The 20210-nt window shown below is 42.3% G+C and overlaps 1 protein-coding gene across 1 annotated transcript in view; it reads right to left on the bottom strand.

Moving 5' to 3' along the window:
• Positions 1-18748, bottom strand: part of TMEM163 (transmembrane protein 163) — a gene marked incomplete at both ends in the record, with an annotated part of 94282 nt that extends 75534 nt beyond the window's left edge. The window contains 2 exons of the mRNA XM_084289004.1: positions 13646-13765; positions 18571-18748. Coding sequence (XP_084145130.1) covers positions 13646-13765; positions 18571-18748 — 298 coding nt within the window. The remainder of the gene's footprint in view (positions 1-13645; positions 13766-18570) is intronic.
• Positions 18749-20210: the final 1462 nt, after the last annotated feature.

The following is a 20210-nucleotide window of genomic DNA, read 5'->3' as shown; positions in this document are numbered from 1 at the left end:
TACAGTACATAGCAAGAACAACTCATCACTAACTCTACTAAATTCTAGTGTGCCTAGCTGTCATTGCAAAATAGCAGCTATTTCACAACAAACTGTAAGCACACCAGCAGGAGATACAGAGTAAAACTTTATGTGCAGAAAGTCCTAAGACAGGAGGGCATGGCCACCCTCTACATTCTCAAAAAAAAAGGCAGATACAAACTTTCAGCCACCTAGGAAAACCGGTCAGGACCACCGTGCTGGTTGACAGCATGACCGTTCATGTTGATAGACCTCCTTAGTCTTCAGAAACATCCTTGCTTAGATTTTCAGCCCCTAGGAGCAGGGACAAATCCTTCCCCACCACAGCAACCTTCAGGGACCTACAGGACTCAACTAGCCTGACCCATCAGACTCCTGTTTCACATCCCTGCATCGTGCCCTGGAAAACATTCACAGCTCAGTAACAAACTATCAGCAGGCTCTTACAGTAGCAAATGCAGTCAAGTCCACATGCCCTGTGAAAGATACAGCTAACTTAGTTCTACCAGGGCACACCTGAGCCAGCCAAACCCTGGAAGAAACAGAAGAGTAGCAGTAGGACCTACAAAGACCACCAAGTCCAACCACCCCACCACTCCAGGGCTGACACAAAGTTAAAACAGATCATTTAGAGCATTATTCAAATGCCTCTTAAAAATGCCTGCTCAACTCCTGGGGGGAAAAAATATGAAGAAAGAATAAAGGACAAACCATTTTGTAACCTGGTGGAATCCAACCACACAGTTTTCAAACCTCACTTTTGAACTGCGGAGTTTCCCTACAAAAGCCTCCCGATCTTCAGGCTCAGGTTTTCTCACCCAAAAAGTAAAAGCAGCAAACCTAGCATAGCCCTGCAAAAGAATAACCTCAGACTTCTGCTGAAAAGACAAGTTACAGAGAACACCAGGTCAAACAGAGTTTAATAAATAAATAAATAAAAGGTTCTTTCCTGGAAGTAAATGTTCAATACCTCACTAATGCGTTCCTGTCAATGGACTAAAGGCACCATACTTGCTGCTCAGAGACTTAAGAAGTTTTTAAGCCGCCAACCTCCATCAGATCTCTTCCTTGCTGTCAAAAACTTTGTGCACACAGAATTCCAGGCAAGTATTTCCTAGCATTCTCCCATCTTCCCTTGTTTCTCTACAGTACTCATTTGTTAGCAGATTTAAGTTGTAAAAAGTTCTTTCCAAAAATCTATCTGACTAATGAAAACTGTTACAAAACTAGTAATGAGAGTGACAGAAGAAATGCAGAAACGTTTACCTCTCTCTACTATCGACCAAAGCTAGGGGAGAGGCAGAGATAGGAAGTCCAAGCTGCTAAGTAAATACTTGGGTACGGTGATTTTCACACGCTGTCTCACATTCTGGCACTTCTCTCTAGCTATCCAGCTGGCACACATCAGAAGTTCACACTTTCCTCTGTCTGTTCTCCAAGTCCAGGTGCCTTAATGAACAGCGGGATTTTATCAGGCAACGCTTCCCTCCTGGTAGCAGCACACAGCTCCAGCAGATCAGGTGTAATGTTCACCAGTGGTGGTGACAAAGTGCTCAGCAGCCACAAATGCTGGAAACCACACCAACAACTGAATACATCAGGCAGCTCTAATAGCGGTGTGATCCCTTTCCAGGTTTGGGGCAAAACCACGCACTTCTCCATAAAAACGTTGCTGGGCTGTGTGGTGGCTGCCCTGTGTGCAAGTCACATACATCTGAGCCACTGCAGCCTAACCTATTCTGTCACTTCGACATAGCTGTCATCAGGTGAGCCACAGCAAACCATGGAAACTATCCCACAAATCAGTAGGTCCAGGGCTGAGACAAAGTCTCAGACTTCTTTGTCCAGAGCTCAAAATCCAAAATTCAGAGACTGTTTTCACTACAGCAGACTTACAGTGCACATAAACACATCAGCTACTATACAGCACAACACTCTGGCTTTTGGCAGAAAATTCATTTACTTTTTCATGTATCAAAACCTGAGGTGTCCAGATGGAGAAGAAGCTTACAGCAGCAAAATGATTTTCCCAAGGCTACGAAGAAAGCTTGGGCTATGACCAGGATCAGAACAGTCCCTGAAGCAAAATCTTGGCCAAATCCCTGTAAACTCAGCAGTATCTGAGTTAGTGTTAATTCACCTTTCTTCCTCAGCCTTTAAAAACGCTTGTGAAAGTTTTAGCAGGCTGTCTTAAACAAATATTCTCTCTCCAAGAAATAAAGGATGAAAAGCAAGCCTAACCATTAAAAGAACAAGAAAATGCCAGAAGGATAAATAAGTTTGAAAACACCTCACCTATTATAAGTTCATCCTATCACTTGCCATATGTTTTAGTGTCGGATGCGTTATCTATTTCAGACTGACATACATGTAAAGCCATGCAAGTCAAATCTATATGCATTTTCTCCAGCTGAAGATCTGCCCCTGTAAATTGTTATAAGAATATTTAGATTTTAAGCCCAAAGATCACATAATATTAAGACGAAATATCCCATTAAATATTACTTGCCACATTATTCCTTAATCCAAGCCTTGTTTTCATCCACCAGATGCTTCTCAGCAGGGAAATGTATATATGCTAACCCAACGAGCATCCCTTGGTGGGAGAATGGCAGGGAAACTCCCTTTGAGCACTGTTCACCTGAGCATTCACCAGGAATCAAAAATCACCAGATCGGGTCATTTTTCTGCCCACATCTCAACAGCAGATTCTTTTATTTGTAAAACCACACGCACCAGCGGTAACAAAGGTCTTCACGCAATCTGAGCCCACACAGTAAAAGGGCCATGATGGATTTTACCTCTTTAACTAACAATCTGTAAAAATTAATTTGCTGTCCTATTTCTTCACATCTAGCGAGAGGATTGTTAAATAATCTCTCTTTTTCCTGTTGCAGTTAATTACACACAGAAATACCGAGCCATGCTAACTAAAAAGGATGCGCAGTTTATTATCAGTTTCTAATGTGCCACAAAGAAGAACAAGCGAATGGGCCCTTTGGGGTACGATTAGTTCCACACAGTTAGGCATTATAGCCCGATATACGTTAACAGCGGGGTCTGTCAAGTGGGGAGGCAGACAGCGGTCCTGCAGGCTACATCCAGCCCTGTCACTCGCTTACAGAACAAGCCGAGACCGATGCCTTTGGTCTGCCTTCCCGTATCCCCAGCAGCGTGCACTTACGCACACACAAATTGATCAGCGTCAAACCCTGCCAGTCTGGGCTGCCCGTGCTGCTCAGCAGTTTGCTCGTGACTCCTCAGCCAAGCAGGTAGGAAGTGATCTTCTACCCCTGCACTCATTAGCCACGGAGCTAGGAACCACCACTTTTACCACCAAAATCATTAGCAGTTTTGCCAGTGGCTTCTCTAGCGCTAGCCAGGCCTGATGCTGGTTCCTCGGCTCTGCCCGATGTTTTCCATGGATCAGTTAGAAACACTTTTCTGTGATTAACTCCATTTACACTACATGTGAATTTTACTGTGTCCAGCACCAACCTGCTGTTAAATATCCAAAGCCATTCATTGCTTTGAGAAAGTATTCTTACCATGGCAGGATCACACATCATTCTTTCAGTCACAGTAAAATAGGCAGTTTCCACAAAATCCTAATTCTGAGTAACTCCTTTCTAATTTGGACTTCAGTATTTCCATTCCATCTCAACCAAAGCTGTCTATTAGCCTACCAGAATGGGAACTCAAGGAACTACTTTTATTTTGCCCAGCTACAGATCCTAGCTGACACTTCAGGATGCATTTGCATCCTATTAAATCTCCCACTGAATGACAATAGATCTTTTCTATAAAATTTGAGAGTATTTCTTTTCAGAGCCTGGGGGAATACTGCTATCTTTTGGTCACTGATACATTTCTTTAAAAAATGGGATCCGAGGACAATGTGATTAAAGGTACATTTCCTTCACCTTGACATATTGAAAAGACACATCATACGTAACAGTTCCCTGATGCATAATCTTTAACGGCAGGAGATACAGAGACTTCAGACCTGATGAGAAAACTTCATTTAGGATTCAGCTGAGGATCCAGTCCTGCAGTAGGTCTTACTCACGTTCTCAGCATTGCACCTAGCTTGAAAATGGCCCAGAGATCTCTCCAGAAAGGCAGAGTTTGTGGTGCAGGTACCAAAGCCCCTTATTTTGCAGCAGTTCCTGGAAGGCACTGTGCCTCTTGCCTAACTATTTTTATGTTACTTGTCAGACTATCCCCCTGCCTCTGCAGTTTTTATGTCTAGCAAAATACCAGCTGGTTATTTCTGGTCACTTCTTTGACTTAGCACTGACTAATCAGCTTCTTCTCACTCTGAAGTTGAGCTTTTCTTTCCCTTTTTCTGCACATGCAGAGAAAACGAGACAGTAACAGGTCATACAAGAAAGTCAGAAGAGATACACAGGAGCTCTTTATGCTTTTTTTTTTTTTTTTTCCCCAGAGAAGGCTAATTTGCAAATGAAGGTTAGCGTTTTAATAAATGTTAACTTGCCTTGCCTTATCTCCAGACATTAGGCTTCAATCTTTACCAGAGATTTAAGATAATCCTTATTTGAACAAAACTAATTTGACCCAGTAGTACTGCCCTTTTAATGCAAAGCATCAAAGTCTTCCCAGCTTTCAGCCTGAGCTAATTGACCAACTGACACTGCAGTTGCTTGAGAGGCTATCAAAATCTGGGAATGTAAAACAGAGATCGGAACTGTAGACCCTTACCCTCAAAGCACCATCACCTCAATGGGAAAAAAAAAAAAAAAAGAAAAAAAAAAGAAAAAAAAAAGTATTTTTGCCTATTTTTATTTTAGACTACTGTTTGTGTAACATTTTCTACTAGGACTGATAATAGTTGTACCAAAAGACACATGCAGATTGTTTGCAACATGCCAGAAATGCATCCACCACTACACTGAAATAGCCCAGCAGTTTAACAGAGCATAGTGGGGATCAATCAGAGTTTATGACATACAGTGATCATTTAAAAAAATAAATAAATAAATACTAGATTAATTTATATAACTGTATTTCAAACAAGATTAGTATTGCTTTTCCTTAAAAAGTGTCATAGCAGGTAAAAAACAGGAGTACCTAGGACATTAGTTTTACAGTCTTGCTGGTATTTTCAGAAACAAACGTGTCCTGAGGTTAAACCTGGGTAATTAACCCCAGAAGGGGCGCGCCACCCTTTGCTATAAGCAAGTTTCTCCACCACCACCACCCAGCCCACCCGAGGCACCCATTTCCCCTGGTGCTGGCACTGGGAGCACGTTTGTCAGCCAGCCCGCAGGGTTTCTGCCAGGACGTGGTAACAGAGCTGCTGGGATTGACGCTGCGTTGTAAAGCAGCAGACATTATTTATGTGATTATTTCACTGGTATTAAGCTCCTCCTACGGTGCAGCCATACCAAAACGAGATGAGTCATCTGGAAATGAAAATTTGTCCTGAAAAGTATTAAAATCTAACGGGCTCCAGACCTCAAAAGGACCTCAAACACTCCTAGTGAAAAACCCCAGCAAGTGGGTGCCAAGAAGTAAACACCACGCTCTACCAACCTCCCCACAAAGCAAACCAGTTGTTATTTAAAAGTTCAAATCCGGTACAAGTTTTACATTTTGCTGTCTACCAAGTTAAAATACCTCGTCTTTAAAAATTTCTGGCAGAAGTAAAGAAAACCTAAAGAAAAGAAAGCCATTACTCATCCCTTTCCCTGCTGCCCAAGCAGTTTGTCATACCTCAGTAGTGACTTAAGACCTCACAAACATCAAACAATGAAGTGATAATGCACAACAAATATTAAACGCCTGTTTTTTTTCATTACTCTTGATTTTCAGTTCCACATACAAAGAGTTACAAGTTAATCGTTGACAATAAGCAAAGAAGCAGGTCTTTAATTGAGGGGAGCAGAGAAGAATCCTCATGCTTTATGTAAAACAAGCTCTGCTGGTGCATCAGGCGTTCATAAAGCAGCCTGCTAACACATTTGTGCCCCTGCGCAATGGCTAAGTGTGTGATAAGCAAGTTACTGCTGTGGGGAACTGATACTACATCAATTGATTGAAAATACGTTTGACTTTTAAGACTGCAGTCATGTTTCTTCAAGGGCAGGTATATAACCACTTGTCTACGTGATGTGCCGAAAAAAGCCAGAGCAGCAATTCAGATTTGTACTAGAGAATCATTTAAACTAAATTTTATACAAAAAAAAAGTCAGGGGGTTTTACGTACAATGGTTAATACTGATCACATGCAATAAACCTAATATCCATTCTTTTTCTAAATATTTTTGTCTACTTTCAGGCAAAACACACGTTTTTCTTCTGCTGCAGGCTAGGGATGGCTGTAGGGCACATCACTCCCACACCCGTCAGCCTTCAGCACCTGGTGGGCCTACAACCCACCCCACTAAGCATTCAGTTCATCTTTTCCCAAACACAAAAGAGTCTCCATCTACACTTATCTCTAATGGCACAGAGTAATTCTCTGAGGGCTATGAGCAGGATGCCCAACAGCAGCCCAATTACTTACCACCACCTTGTTGTTTACCTTACTCACCTGCACCCTGTACCTTGCCACCCAGCTGCTCTCTCCTAATTGGAAACTCTGAACCACCAAACGCAAGGCTGCCCGTAATGGAAACCCAGCAGAACTCCGACAGCAGAACTCAGGGCTGAACTGCAAGTGCCTAAAATCTCATGATGTAATATGAAAATATATTCACGATATTATGTAAAAATAAAGAATCACCGAATGGTTTGGGCTGGAAGGGGCCTTAAAGCCCATCCAGTTCCAACCCCCTGCCACAGGCAGGGACACCTCCCACCAGCCCAGGTTGCTCCAAGCCCCATCCAGCCTGGCCTTGAGCACCTCGGTGCAGCCACAGCTTCTCTGGGCAACCTGGTCCAGAGCCTCACAACCATCACAGTAAAGAATCCCTTCCAAATATCTAACCTAAATCTACCCTTTTTCAGTTTAAAACCATTATTCCTTTGTCCCTGACAAAGAGTCCCTCTCCTGCTTTCCCATAGGCCCCCTTTAGGAACTAGAAGGGAATATTATATAGGCAATATAAAGGAAAAATATATATTAGAATAAGTATATTATATATAAAGGTATTTTGTATGGTATAAGATTTATATTATATAATAGATGTTAAAAACTATTATAGTTCTTCAGGACTAGATATTGCCTAGACTTATTTCAGAGTCTTGCACAACAAAGCTCTGAATCTCAGCAAGGAAAAATAAAAGGAACAGACTTGTGATTATGATTTTTACACCACATACCTTAGATCTAACATACCTAAGGATTCCTATTCTATATGAAATGATGTTATAGTGCTAGCTTTCCCTCAGTATCACCACCCAATTTTAATTTCAAAATTCCTTGGGATCACCTTCTCTCATCAGGAAGGAATCAGCATATAGATCAAGGAATGATTAAGCTTCAGTTTTCTAATGCAAAAATACAACAGGCTCTTATATTTTAAAGGTTAGCATTTAAAAATGAATTCAGTTGTTTTAATAAACTTTCAGCACAGCAACAATTTTTTAATTTTCTTTACTGCTTAAGTATATAGATACAGATCATCTACTGCCTCTATGCTACTCTAGATTTCACAGACTTCTGTCATCATTTTGCCCGTCAGCTCAGCAGAAGATTTCATGACGTGTGAAGCACTGCAGATTTCAGACCCATACTTCTGTTCAGCAGTCATCAGTCTTGAACTTGACATCCATATGCTATTTTCTCCTACCAAGAAAGTCACTTAGAGTTTTGTATGCCTAAAAAAAGACAGGCCCTTACTGGCTTCTCATTTCATTTTCAGTGAATGAAAATTGTATTTTGCTGTTACTAAGTACAGACTGACCTATACAAGACTCTCTTCTGCCAGTGCTGCACAGGCAATTTGGTTTTTGTCCTTTGGATATTACATATCATATGATATAAGGCCAAGCTCTGTTTTCAACTGTAGTAATACAGCTATAAGGAGCACAATAGGGCTGCACAAATGTCACCAATATCAGAACTCTACCTTGGGAATTTAAATTCTATATTTCATTAACGCTTCTGTGAGACTACAACCCTGAAGCAGCTGCCTTTTTGTAAATGATGTAATTAAATGCCCTGAGAAGTATGCAAAATGAGGGATCTGCATACTATCACACAGCGGTTCTATTTTGTATTTAGCCTTGACTTCATTTTAAGTTTCTGCATGGCGTTGTGGCATAAAATGTAACTTTCTCAATAGACACAACAAATGTTCTGCTGGAAAAAAAAAAAAAAAAAAAAAAAAAAGAAAAAATATTCAGATTTTTAGGACTGAGAAATGCAGTGCATTATAGCTCCCAGAAGAGAAAACACAAAGACCAAGACTTTCCATGTGGTCAGTGATCCTGGAGAATTCTGTTTAGGTGCCCAGCTGAGACGCTCTTAAACCAACCTGAGTTCTGAATGCCTGGCATTTTTCTGAAATTCAATGACCTTTAAAGACCGTTGGATTGGATAACCAAAGTAAAGAGGCTCAGAATCATGAGCCTTCAGCTACATTCATTATTAGTATTATTCACAGCTGCGTCCAGGGCATACTAAGTATTGTGCAAACAAGGCAAAGTCTGCATATATTTAATTTTTCTAGCAACGATAGGAATGGATCACTGGGAAAATCAGATTTTCATTACTAAATGAATACAGTCATTCCCCAACTTAGTTGTATGTGTAGCATGTCTGAGATGAGGAGTGACAGATGAAATCAATATATCCACATCCAAGCATACAGAGGACATCTTCACTTGCCCAGTGTTTGTCCACGTAACTCCATTTGAACTGCACTGGAGTAGCATAATAGGGGAGAAGAATTAGCAACCATGTCCTACAGCTAGCCAAAATGAGATTTTCTGGCTCAGTTTAGTCATTTGAATGAGGAAAGTGAACCCAGATCCAGACTTTCTAAGGTTTGTTGGCATTTCAATGTCTTCAGAGTCTAAGCTAGCATGAACCTCCTGTCTGAAAGCAAGCTCTATCCTAAAACTTCATTTTCCCTGCATTTCAAACAAAATGCCTCTCCAATCCCAGTATGTGAAAGTTTGCTTTAATAAACAATTTTTCAGGAATTCGTGTTTAAACACAAATGATTTTGCATACAAAATCAGAACATCAGTCTTATCCTTGGACCAATAGCTAATTCTATAAAATACTTCCACTTACAGAACTATAGCTACCAAGTTGGCAACTGAAACACTGGACAGATTAATAGAATTCACCTTCTCAAAATAACAGTGCATATTTATTACACCAGCCTAAACAGTTACCAGGGTGAAACTTCAGATCATACACGTATCACTTGCACTAAAGTCTTCAGTTATTTCTACAAAGCTCAGCCCTCAAGTATGTCTACAGTGGTCTAAAACAAGAGGTCCATCAAGCAAGTGGGATGGATTCCACAACCTGCCTGCTATTTCCCCAGCATTTTGCAAATAGCCCAGCATCAACTTTTCCCGTGGTGCGTTAACATGCAGAACCTATTCAGGCATGCTCTGACCTCACCGGGACTCAAGTCCCACCTTGACCACTGCCCTTTACAAAGCTGACATACAGTCTAAATTAATCTCTGGCTACAAAGGGAGCTTGCAGTGCAGAATTTGGTCTACGCGTTGTTTTGACATATCGATATGACCACTCCATTCGTTACGAAACAATTTTAGCTGATCAGATCAAAAGGATGAATGAACAGAACGCGTTCTGTGAATCACAAGTCTAAACGGGACAAGAAATACCAGGCAGAATGAGAGTTTGGTTTCTGCTTTGGTAATATGATCAGAGATTAGCTCGTTGGGCAGAAAATAAACTCTAACAGCAAAAGACGTATTTGTATTTTTTTTCAAAATTAGGTTTTAGTCATATAAATGTCAAGAAACAAAGAACAATGGGTTGCAAAACACAAAAGTTCCATTCCACCTGTAATAATCCCTCATCCTCTCTTATGACACTGAAACGAGGCTCACGATGAACCTACAACACTGCAGCTACAGGAAGGAGAAATTATAGTTGTTATTACAAAGTGATTTAGATCACACCATTATACTACACATACATACATTACAAAAATGTTTTACTACGCTATGATTCTTTTCTTGTATTATTGTGAAGCAGAAAGAAATACTTATGTTAAGGTGATTATTCCAGTAAGCAGAAAGAAATAATTATGTTAAGGTGATTATTCCAGTACTTACTTGGGGTGCTGAGCTGCAACTTAGTGATGATTTTAGTAACTTTCATCATGCCCAGTCTCAGTTTATGGCTGTTTTTATAAAAATGAATGTACACTCTTGATGAGAACTCTACAAGCATGCATATTTCAGGCAATATAGAAAGCAAAAGGGAAATGAACTTATCCGTCAGGCATTGCTTAGTATCTGATCATAAACATGTTGCACAAAACCCACAAATGTCAGAATACACAGAGCTGATCCTAAGCAAGCCTAACTTATTACAGCCGCTGAAGACAGCACCATAGGGCTCTGCTAACACCAAGGATTTTACAAAGTGGAGTCTGTAAAGACTTTATAGAAGCCTTGTGCAACCTTGTGCTGGCAAGCAATGTCTTCAACAGCACCCAGAGCTAGGGAGACCACGACAATTACCGCACGGTGCTTCTGCAGACAGGAAGCGGTATTTACAGACAGCAGCTCAAGCTGCCAAAAGGTCTCTTAAGAGCACAGCGATTCTGCAGTAAAATTAAGTATATTAAATACCTGACAGTAAAAAAGAATAGATCGTTCCAGAAATTTTGACCATATGTACTTTTAATAATAAGTCACACTTTTAATAATAAGTTAATGAGTCACACAGAGTTCAGTGGAGGTCTAGCCTCAAGTGCCACGGATCATTACTGAAATAAGGAACTTCTTTATGTATTCAGATCAACTCAAGATTTATCAGTCTCTTTCAATATTACCAAGCAAAAGATCAGGGTTCATCTGGGTCACTGTAATCCCACTGGAAGGAAACATCTCATACCAATGTAAAGTAGCCATTCCAACACACTTTAATGCTGCAAAAATAGCTTGGGAAGCAACTTTGGTCTTTGAAAGGCTGGACATAATCAAGCTGCAGCACACAAGTGACAGGAAAGGTCATAAAAAAAGGGAAGGAAGTCTAGTTACAAATCCTTGGTTGGACAAGGGGGCTTGGGAACCACCTCCCCACTCCACACACAGTCCGTGCAACAAGTATCACTTTCCTTAGCATTTTTCCTGTCCTCCAGGTACCCCATTTCTTCAGCTGCCGTTACCAAGCAATGCCAATTCCCTGGCCCAGTATCTTTACCATATCAATTGCAGCTGCAAAGCAGCATTGTCAGATACATGCAGAAGAAAGGATTTTGAGGCCTGTAAGAGTATAAACCAGAAATTTGCATGAAGACCTTATGAGGAAATCAGAAAGAGTAGTGAGAGTACGTCAGTGTAGCCTGACAATTACCACAGCAGGTTCCCATTTCTCATTGCACATCACGGCTATGTTGCTAACACCTTACCATTACAGACAAGAGGTAAAAAGGAAGCAGGATACTTTAAATAGCAGGTGTTTGCAAAGAATTGGCAGTGTCAGACACCCCAGGGTGACAACCAGTCATTTATATAAAACAGGCAGCAAACTCTGGGAACCTGACATGTCTCCCAGACCACGGAGTGGCTAGAAAAACCTGCTAAAAGGACAGCAAAAGAGATGTGAGACAATAAACTGAACACAACTGCAAAATCGCATGGGGGAGCAAAATGATTCTAGAACCACTGCATTTTCCTCAAAGATTAGAAAGTTTTAATACTAAGCATACCAAACACCCTGACAATAGTTCAGTGGCACATAAGTTAACTGTCAATTGTTTATTAAGAGATCCCCTACAAATTGAATATGTATGTGTGCTGCTTCCTCTTTTGTTCTTCATAAATTTAACCCCTTCAGGCCATGAGGAAAGATTGCATAAACATAGCTGATTGCAGTCCTTCAATGACCATCCATTCCACAATATACATGCAGGCAGGGACTACTCTATCTGCCTTTTGTTGTTGTTAGGATTTCTCAACACTACCAGAATGACACAAATAAGGAAAATAAAGAGGGGAAAAAAATAAATAAAGATAGCAGATAACCTAACTAAATTACAAAATTTTAAGAGACCTTTTTAAAAGAAATAGAGTGGTTTAACTGCTGTTTTTGTGCTTATATCTCGTAAATCTGACCTAAGTTTAAAATAAAATAAAGCTATTTCTCAATATTTCCTAAAATTATATTGGTAATATGAAAGGAATTAAATTTATTCTAAAACACAGTTTTATGTTGCTGCAGTACAAAAGACAGACTATTGCATTTTCATGAAGCAGAACAAAATGGAAACTCTGGTGCCCTGCTTTCTTGTTAATGCTCAAATTCTTTAGTGTTAGACTCTGCTTTTAAGTGTTCCTGCTCTTTTCTCTGCTTTTTGAATCAAGCTGTTGTACCTATGTTTCCATAAAAACCGCTCCAAGTAATGTATTTTGGGTTTCAGAGACCATTTGGTCAGATTCTAATAATCTCTCCTGGGAGCTGACACCAACTTCCAGCAGCAGGTCGAACACTGCAGATTAGAATAATAAAACACATGCTGCTGCAGCTTCCAAAAAAAATGCAAGTGTCTTTTTCAAGCTGAAGAATGATGGTTTGAGACATCAAACCATCATTTTGATGCCTTGTCTCTTAGACAGAGCTTTCCTTTTGCTTATACAAACATACACATGTAATAATTCTTGTTTTTTTCCTCTTTTAAACAAAGAATGTGCCATTGCAAAGATTTTGATCCAGACTCCACATTTCTTTTGGTTCTTATGGGAATGTAGTGTTCCTCAGCTGACTAAGTTCGAATGCTAGTGGTTTAAAATTTTGCATTGAACTGAAATATACCTTTATTTACACAATGCGGCATTTTTTCCTGTTTTGAAATAAAATAAATATATTTCACTTTTCCAAATAAAGGGGTTTTTGTTTTTTTGTTTTTCAAAATTTTGTGTAAAGGTAAAATAGACAAATTTCTTGAAACTTAGGGAAAAACACTGGCTTAAAAACAGGCTGGTATTTCTCTTTCACATGAACAAGTTGTTAGGTTATCTGCTAGTGTAAGAAAAATTATATATTTCCCCCTTATAATTCACTGCTGTTCATTATGGTGTTCCAACCATGAATCCCAGGTGGATTAAGGCTTGTCATATTTGACCCCTTTGGTTAAAGGCAATCCACTCCATAATGATTTTTTTTTTACACTGTTCTGTAAAATGAACAGTTCCACATACATAAATACTAACAGGAATGAACATCTCCTGTTTCTTTCTCCGACCTTCAACAACCCTATTCTCTGCAGAAAAAAAAAAACACAACAGTTTTACTAATTTATAAGCACCATGCAGACACAGGCAGTCTAGAGAGAAACCTTTTTAGCAGTTGCAAAGAAAAAACATGAGAAAGCTTCCATAAAGATTCTGAAAAAATCTGAGAATCAAACAGAATAAAGAAGGGAAAAAAAAAAGAAAAAAAAAAAAAAAAGGGAAAAAAAAAAGAGGTGTGAAGATTTAAAATATTCCCAATACTCACTGAAAGCAGCCACTGCAAGAGCCAGTGTGACAATAATGGAGACCCAGGAAACCCACAATGCCTTCTTTCTGTAGCTTTGAGCTTCATGAGGTTTTAGCCTTGTACTGCTTTCTAGTAAACCTGATAAGCAATAAGCAAAGAGGGTATGAACAATACAATGCTCTTTTTAAAAACACAGCTGTGTTAGTTCAGACCTAGATCGCATATTTACATTCTACATTACTTATCAATACAGAATCAAATCCTCCTCACATTGGCACAGTTAGGTGAATAAAGCCATCAGAAATGTATGAGTAAACAAGCACAACACACACAAGCTGGTTTGATTCCACACGGAAGGTAAGGCCCACACCTCAGCCACTTGTAAGAGCACTGCAGTTGTGTGGCAGTTAACAGAAATTCACATCACTTGTGTTTTCCACCTGTACATCTACACAAGAGCGAGCCCCGTCCTACACTCACTGAGATCAAAAATCATTTCTGCAGCTCAGGATCCTGAACGTAATTAACATAGGAGAAAAACTTGTGTCCGCCAGCCTCTGAGAAATAACCTACCAATGCACGGGAACACACTGCACATGTTGAGCATCAAAGTAGAAGCAGGCACACTTTAGAATCAAAGCTAGCACAGTTGAAAAGAACTCTTGAAGCATAATGTCCTCCCCCAAAGGTAAGAATACATCCCCGTCTAGAAGCTGCACCAGGAACTGTCTGAAGAACAATTCGGGCCTTACTCTAATCAGCACAAAAGTCTGCTAACAAAAGGGAACAGGACTGCTTCCTCTCTTCTTTGATGCTTTCAATTTGTGGGAATCTTTTGTCCACTCATCTTAAATTGCAGAAAAGAACCCAAGTTAAAAATAAAGTACGTTCTTTGGTTTTCGTTCTCTCAGTCTGAGTCTTAAGGCACTTTTCTGATGCGTTCATAATTAAACATATTTGCCATTTGTTTATCCCATCCAGATTCTTTTCTGCATATGATATTCATCTAATTTGAAACATGCAAATACTTTTTTTCACCAGCAAGTTCCAACTCAAATCTGCTGGTGACAGAAGGCCTGATGACTTTTAACTTCCTTAATGAATTACTCCAGAAATTGTGGGTGGTCCTTCTCAGGTGATGATCCCTTTTCAGAGGGACTTGCCTGCCCACAATGTGCAGAAGTAGGGCGCTGTGTGTAGAAATGTCATTGAAATGTGTGTAGAAATAGCACAGTCTTTCAGTCCAATGTCTTAGGCAAAGGGTAGGGAAGAGGAGTGCTGGCAGACAAAGCGGCAGATTAAAATCTAACAGCTGAAGCTGTCACTGTCCTCGCCTCCCCCAGTTTTATCTCCAACCTTTCTGATGGCTACTGCAACCCTGGAGGTAGGGACACCTGATCTGGTCATGAGCGTACTCCTGAACCCACACCACGCTTAGCCCAGTTTATTAATGCTAGCAGTTATTAATTTCAGCTGGCTGTAATGCGCTGGCTCAACACTGCAGTGGTTTCGGAATCAACGCAGAAGTGAATCAGACATCTCTGCCTCAGGGGCAGCAATGTGTCAGCAGCAGGGTAGGCATCCAGGGCTGGTAGCAATTTGAGCCACCAGATTTTATTCTGCCACTTCCAGCCTGTCAGAACTCTAATCCCAGAATAGTTGGTGGAATTCTCCCTCTCTTGGAAAAACGCCTTACGCTTTTTCACGTCAATTACTCTGCCTGGAAAGCAGAGAGAGTTTCTCTATTAGAGAGTTCAGAAAGACACTGGGAGAATTTAAATTAATGCTGTGTTTTCAGACAACTTCAAATATTTCCTCCCTTCTAGGTTACACTCTTCATGAATGAAAAAGAATTTGCAAACTTGCGCACAAGAGAATTACTAGGCCCAACAGAAAACAATGTCTGTGTCTTAATATGCAAATTCTTTGTCTGACACCTGAAAATCACCAGATGACAACTCCAAAAGGTTGGAGTCCTTTACCTACAGCACTGCACAGCCATTTCTCACATAGCCTCCCTTCATTTGTGTGAAAAAATACATATTTTTTGCAATGTTTCACCTATCTTCTGACAGGACACATAATGATTAACAGTTTAATTGCTATCTGATATGAGATCCATAACAACAGATTTTGAAATGAAGGATTAACTTCTACTAATAAAACCACATAGAAAAAATCTCATGTTTTTGTGATTCCCCCTTCCTGCCCCCTCCCCAGTACAAGCATTTTAAATTAAGGCCCAAATCTTGCTGGAGTATAAAGCAAAGCTTTCCTTAGCCAATTTTGATTCTCAAGACTTCAAACATGAAATAAACACAAAACAGAGAAAGAAACATCCTTCACCTGGTTCTTTCTTTAAAGACATCCTATAGTTCATGGCTACTGCTCACTATTACCTGGGAAGACCAACATATACAGTTGATAATTACAATTCAAATAATATCCTAATTAAGTTGAGAAGTGAATAATAAGCCCCAGAGCTGGCAAAGCACTGCTAATTAGTATTCACATGTCAAGCACGTGTCCAGTATGACAGAGACTGCAATCCTTATAAAACTGAACCACTTCTGCCGTGCATGTGTGTGTGCGTGTGTCTTTCTCTCTCTCTCTCTCTCTCTCTCTCTCTCTCAAAATGGCTGGCATATTCTAGCTATCAGATATGATCCCTTCCTTCCTAAAGTAGTATTTTCCGTAATTAAAATTCTCCTCCCTTAAAAGATTGTATTTTTCTCAGGAGTGTCCCAAGGGACAGCACACAAAAATACAAACTCATTCACAGGACTACCAAACCCATAACATGGAAATTATTGAGAATCAACACCTGCTCATTAATTTACACACAACAACACGATTCACAAGGTAAACCTCCACATTTTTTCTCTGACCATAAGAAAACAAATTTTAAGCATCCATTGGAGGCAGGCTGAATGATACTTTCAGTATAACCTGCATTGCAACAAAAATGAAAAGCTTGTATCTGCTGATAAAATTCCTCCACCCTGATATTAGCATACTGAATAATTTTACTGACAATTATTTATTTAACACATAGATAACCCTATGTTAAAGAAGAGACGATGAGCTGGTTAAATCCACTGGATTTTTACTTTATCTTTTAGTATCTTCCTATATTAGCTGATTTTCTTCCAAAAAAAAAATCAGAAGAAAAAAAACCTGCCTAACAGTTGCAGAACACAAGCTTGGCATATTTGTGAAGTGATTCTAGGATATTCTTTACCATATGCTGACTTACCAGAAGTACTTTTCTATTTGGCTAAAGGATCATTTTAAAATGTCAAGTTAGAATTTGTGAAAGAGATAAGGCAAATAGAAAAATTGTTCACGTAAGATGTCAATTTAAGGACCCCATAAAAAAAAAAAAAAATACCACCGAATTTGGGTCTAGATCTCTAAGAGCAAATATCTTGTTCTGAAATTTGAGGTTATTTTTTATTTTTAGCAAACATGGAAGTATCATCTCTATAACTGGATCAGCTATGATTCATAGGAAAAGAGCATAAGAAAGAGTACAATCTAAAAGGACAGACTGTAACAATTCCAATGGGGACAACCTGCAAAAAGCAGACCAGAATATCCTCTATGATGGCTGGGAATTAAGCTGGGAGATGGAATTGGTGACTTTCCTATGAAAGACTGCAAGAAAAAGCTACCACAAGGGCCATTGGAAGAGTATGAATGCAAAGAAAGAAATAATCAGCAGCTTTAGTCTCTTCTCCCTCCTGGAAAGAAAGGTTAGGAACATTGCGCTCTCTCTTTTTGGAACTACCCTTACTAGCAAAAGGCCCAGCTTTCATCTTTAGCTCTGTCATACTGGGCACAAACGGGAAATTTCTGCACTCAAACTTCCACGTTTGAACCCTAACCAAAATTTCCGATTCCTACTACTTAAAACAGAACTGAAGCCTCAAGCTGCCCTCAGTCGAGATGCCTGCCACCTGCCATTGGCTGTGACAGTAAGGGCACCCTTGGGAAAAGGGTTGTCCCCAGTCCCAACGTGACCAAAAGCAGGCAGGGAAGGTGGTGATTCCTCTTCCCCAGTACATCTATTTCATGGCTAAAATAAGCGAGCAAGCACAGGAGTTTGGAAAGCTGGAGAGAGACCGGGAGGATACAGGGGTTACGTGTAGGATGTGGTGAAGACTGGGAACACAAAAGGGACTTTGGGATGCACAATGAAAAAAAAAAAAAAAAAGAGAGAGAAATGGGACAAAATGGAACAGAGATGCTAAGGAAAACCCAGTATGTGAAATAAAAAATAGAGACAAATTGTGTGGAACAGGAGCCTGGAGGCGTTACGGAGGCCGGGGCAAGGCAGAGGGTTAAAATGGCAGCTGCCTGTATTCCCAGACGGGCGGCAGGTAAGCCAAGTGCCTCACACACCGCCAACAGCTGTCCAAAAATTAACGTGTTTGAGGCTAGCACGGCTGGGAAGCAGGCAGCCTTCCACCCCTGGTCAGGGTCTTCGGTAAAGAATAAAAAGAATAAAACACCACTCGGGGGACGGGGACTCAGGAGGGCCCTGACTGACCTGGCCGCCCGGGGCCCCGCTGACAGGAGCCCGGCGGCGCCATGTGCGCCCCGGGGCAGGCAAGTTTTCTGTGGGAGCAGCCCCGAGTGGAGTTTGTGAGGAGATTTTTAAAGCTGGGAAACGAAAAGGGAAAGGCTCGGGGAGCGGGGTGCTGTGAAGGAGTGCCCGCGGGGTCCGGGCAGAGCCGGTGTGGGGCTGACAGGGGTGGGAAGGGCTCCTGTGGAGACGTGAGGAGGTAGTGCTGCGGCCGTCAGGGGGCTGCAGGGGAAGACGGAGAGGAAAAAAAATAAAAAATTAAAAAACTGCCGGGGGTGGGCGTCGGGCGGCCGGGGCCGGAGGGAGGCTGCCCCGGGGGAAGGCGGGTGCGCGGTGAGGGACGCCGGGCGCTCACCTCGGTCCTCCAGCCCCTCGCTGAACTGCCCGCTCTCCCCGATCCGCAGCTGCTGCTGCTGCTGCTGCTGCTGCTGCTGCTGCTGCTGCTCCCGGGGGGGCAGCGCCGGGCTGCTCCCGGGGGGCTGCACGATGGCGGGGTCCGGGGTGCTGTCCAGGGCGGCTGCGGACGGCTCCATGGCTGGCGAGGAGGCGGCTGGCGAGCGGAGCGGCGAGGCGAGGAGCGAGCGGGAGCATCCAGCCCGGGTGCGAGCCCGGGGAGAGGAGGAGACAGACTCCGGCTCAGAGCATCAGGGAGCCGGGGCCAGGCGGCGAACAAACTCCTCCGGCTGCTCCCCGCGGCCGCCTCATCGCGAACCTCGGCGCCGCCGCCGCCGCCGGGGGGCAGGTGGGAGAGCGGTGCCGCCTCCCGGCGCTGCCCTTCCCCTCCCCGCCCCGGGGAGCGCCTTCGGAGGCGGCAGCAGCAGCGCCCGGCTCCGGGGACGGGACCGGGGATGGCACCGGGACCGGGGGGCAGCTGTGCCCCGTGCCGAGCGGCCTGTGAGGAGCCGCCGTCCCGCCGGGGTGTTGGGGAGGGGAGAGGTGGCGGCGCTCTCTCCCCTCAGGGCCGCCGGGGCTGGCTGAGGCTGAGGGAAGCCCCCCACAGCCCGCAGGGACCTCGGGCTTGAGGCGCTTGGCCTGTCGGGCTCCCCTCGCCATGCCGGGCTCTGCCTTCCCCCTGCGGGGTTTGGGGTGTCTTCAGAGGGCAGAGCCCCCCGTGGCCCCCTTAGGATGAGGGGCAAACGCTGCCCCCCGCTCCCGAGGTGCTGGTCCAGCAGGGGAGCAAGGCGCCATCTGCCCCTCTTGCCAGATTTGCAGGTGAATTTGCTCTCTCTCCATCCGCTATTGCCATTTTTCAGGACCACAAGCACCCCTCTCAGATCCCGCAGAGGTGAAATTTGGTCATGTTGACAGCTATTAGTTAATATTAGGCTAAAATCTGTCCCAAAACATACAGCGGTGTCATGGGGGTGCATGGGATTAGAGCTGGAGACTTGTCGGTGTCCACGGACACGCACAGTTCTCTCGCTTGGCCTTCCTAGGGCCACAGAAAAACACTGGTGAAAAAAAAAAAAAAAAAAAAAAAAAAAAAACCTTAGGAGAACAGAAGTGGGGAAAAAATAGAGAATTTTACTGATAGATCTGTGCCAGAGCTGTTAGCTTCTTCCTCTCTGCTGGTTTCTAATGACTAAATAGAGAAGTGCAAATAAGGAAAAGCGTTTTCTGTGCTAGCACAGGCTCCCAGTTGCGTGCTCACTGGCATGCAGATAAATGTTGAAACTGCACTGTGCTCTGACTTGCATCTAGGAAAGTACCAGAAGACAATTAGACACTGCAGCCCGGGTCCTCAGTTGGTACGTAAGCGTATAATCTCCATTTATGTTATATAAAGTTCAGGTTGCCTTTTTCTTTTGACAGGTTAGCAAATCTGGGGAGTATGGAAAGACCAGTGGGAAACCAGTATTTATGCAAACCGAGTAACATGATTTTGTATGCTGTCAATCTTGCCTTAAAAAAGTTTTGTGACGATTTAGGAATACCTATTTGGGAATGGTTCGTGAGCTAGTGAGCTGACTTAGTTTTAAGCAAATGCCTCAATGC

Source organism: Netta rufina, assembly GCF_964035555.1.
Source record: "Netta rufina genome assembly, chromosome: 6".
NCBI classification, from domain to species: Eukaryota; Metazoa; Chordata; class Aves; order Anseriformes; family Anatidae; genus Netta; species Netta rufina.
Note: the sequence above shows the minus strand (reverse complement) of the source record. Positions and strands in the feature narration are given on the sequence as shown.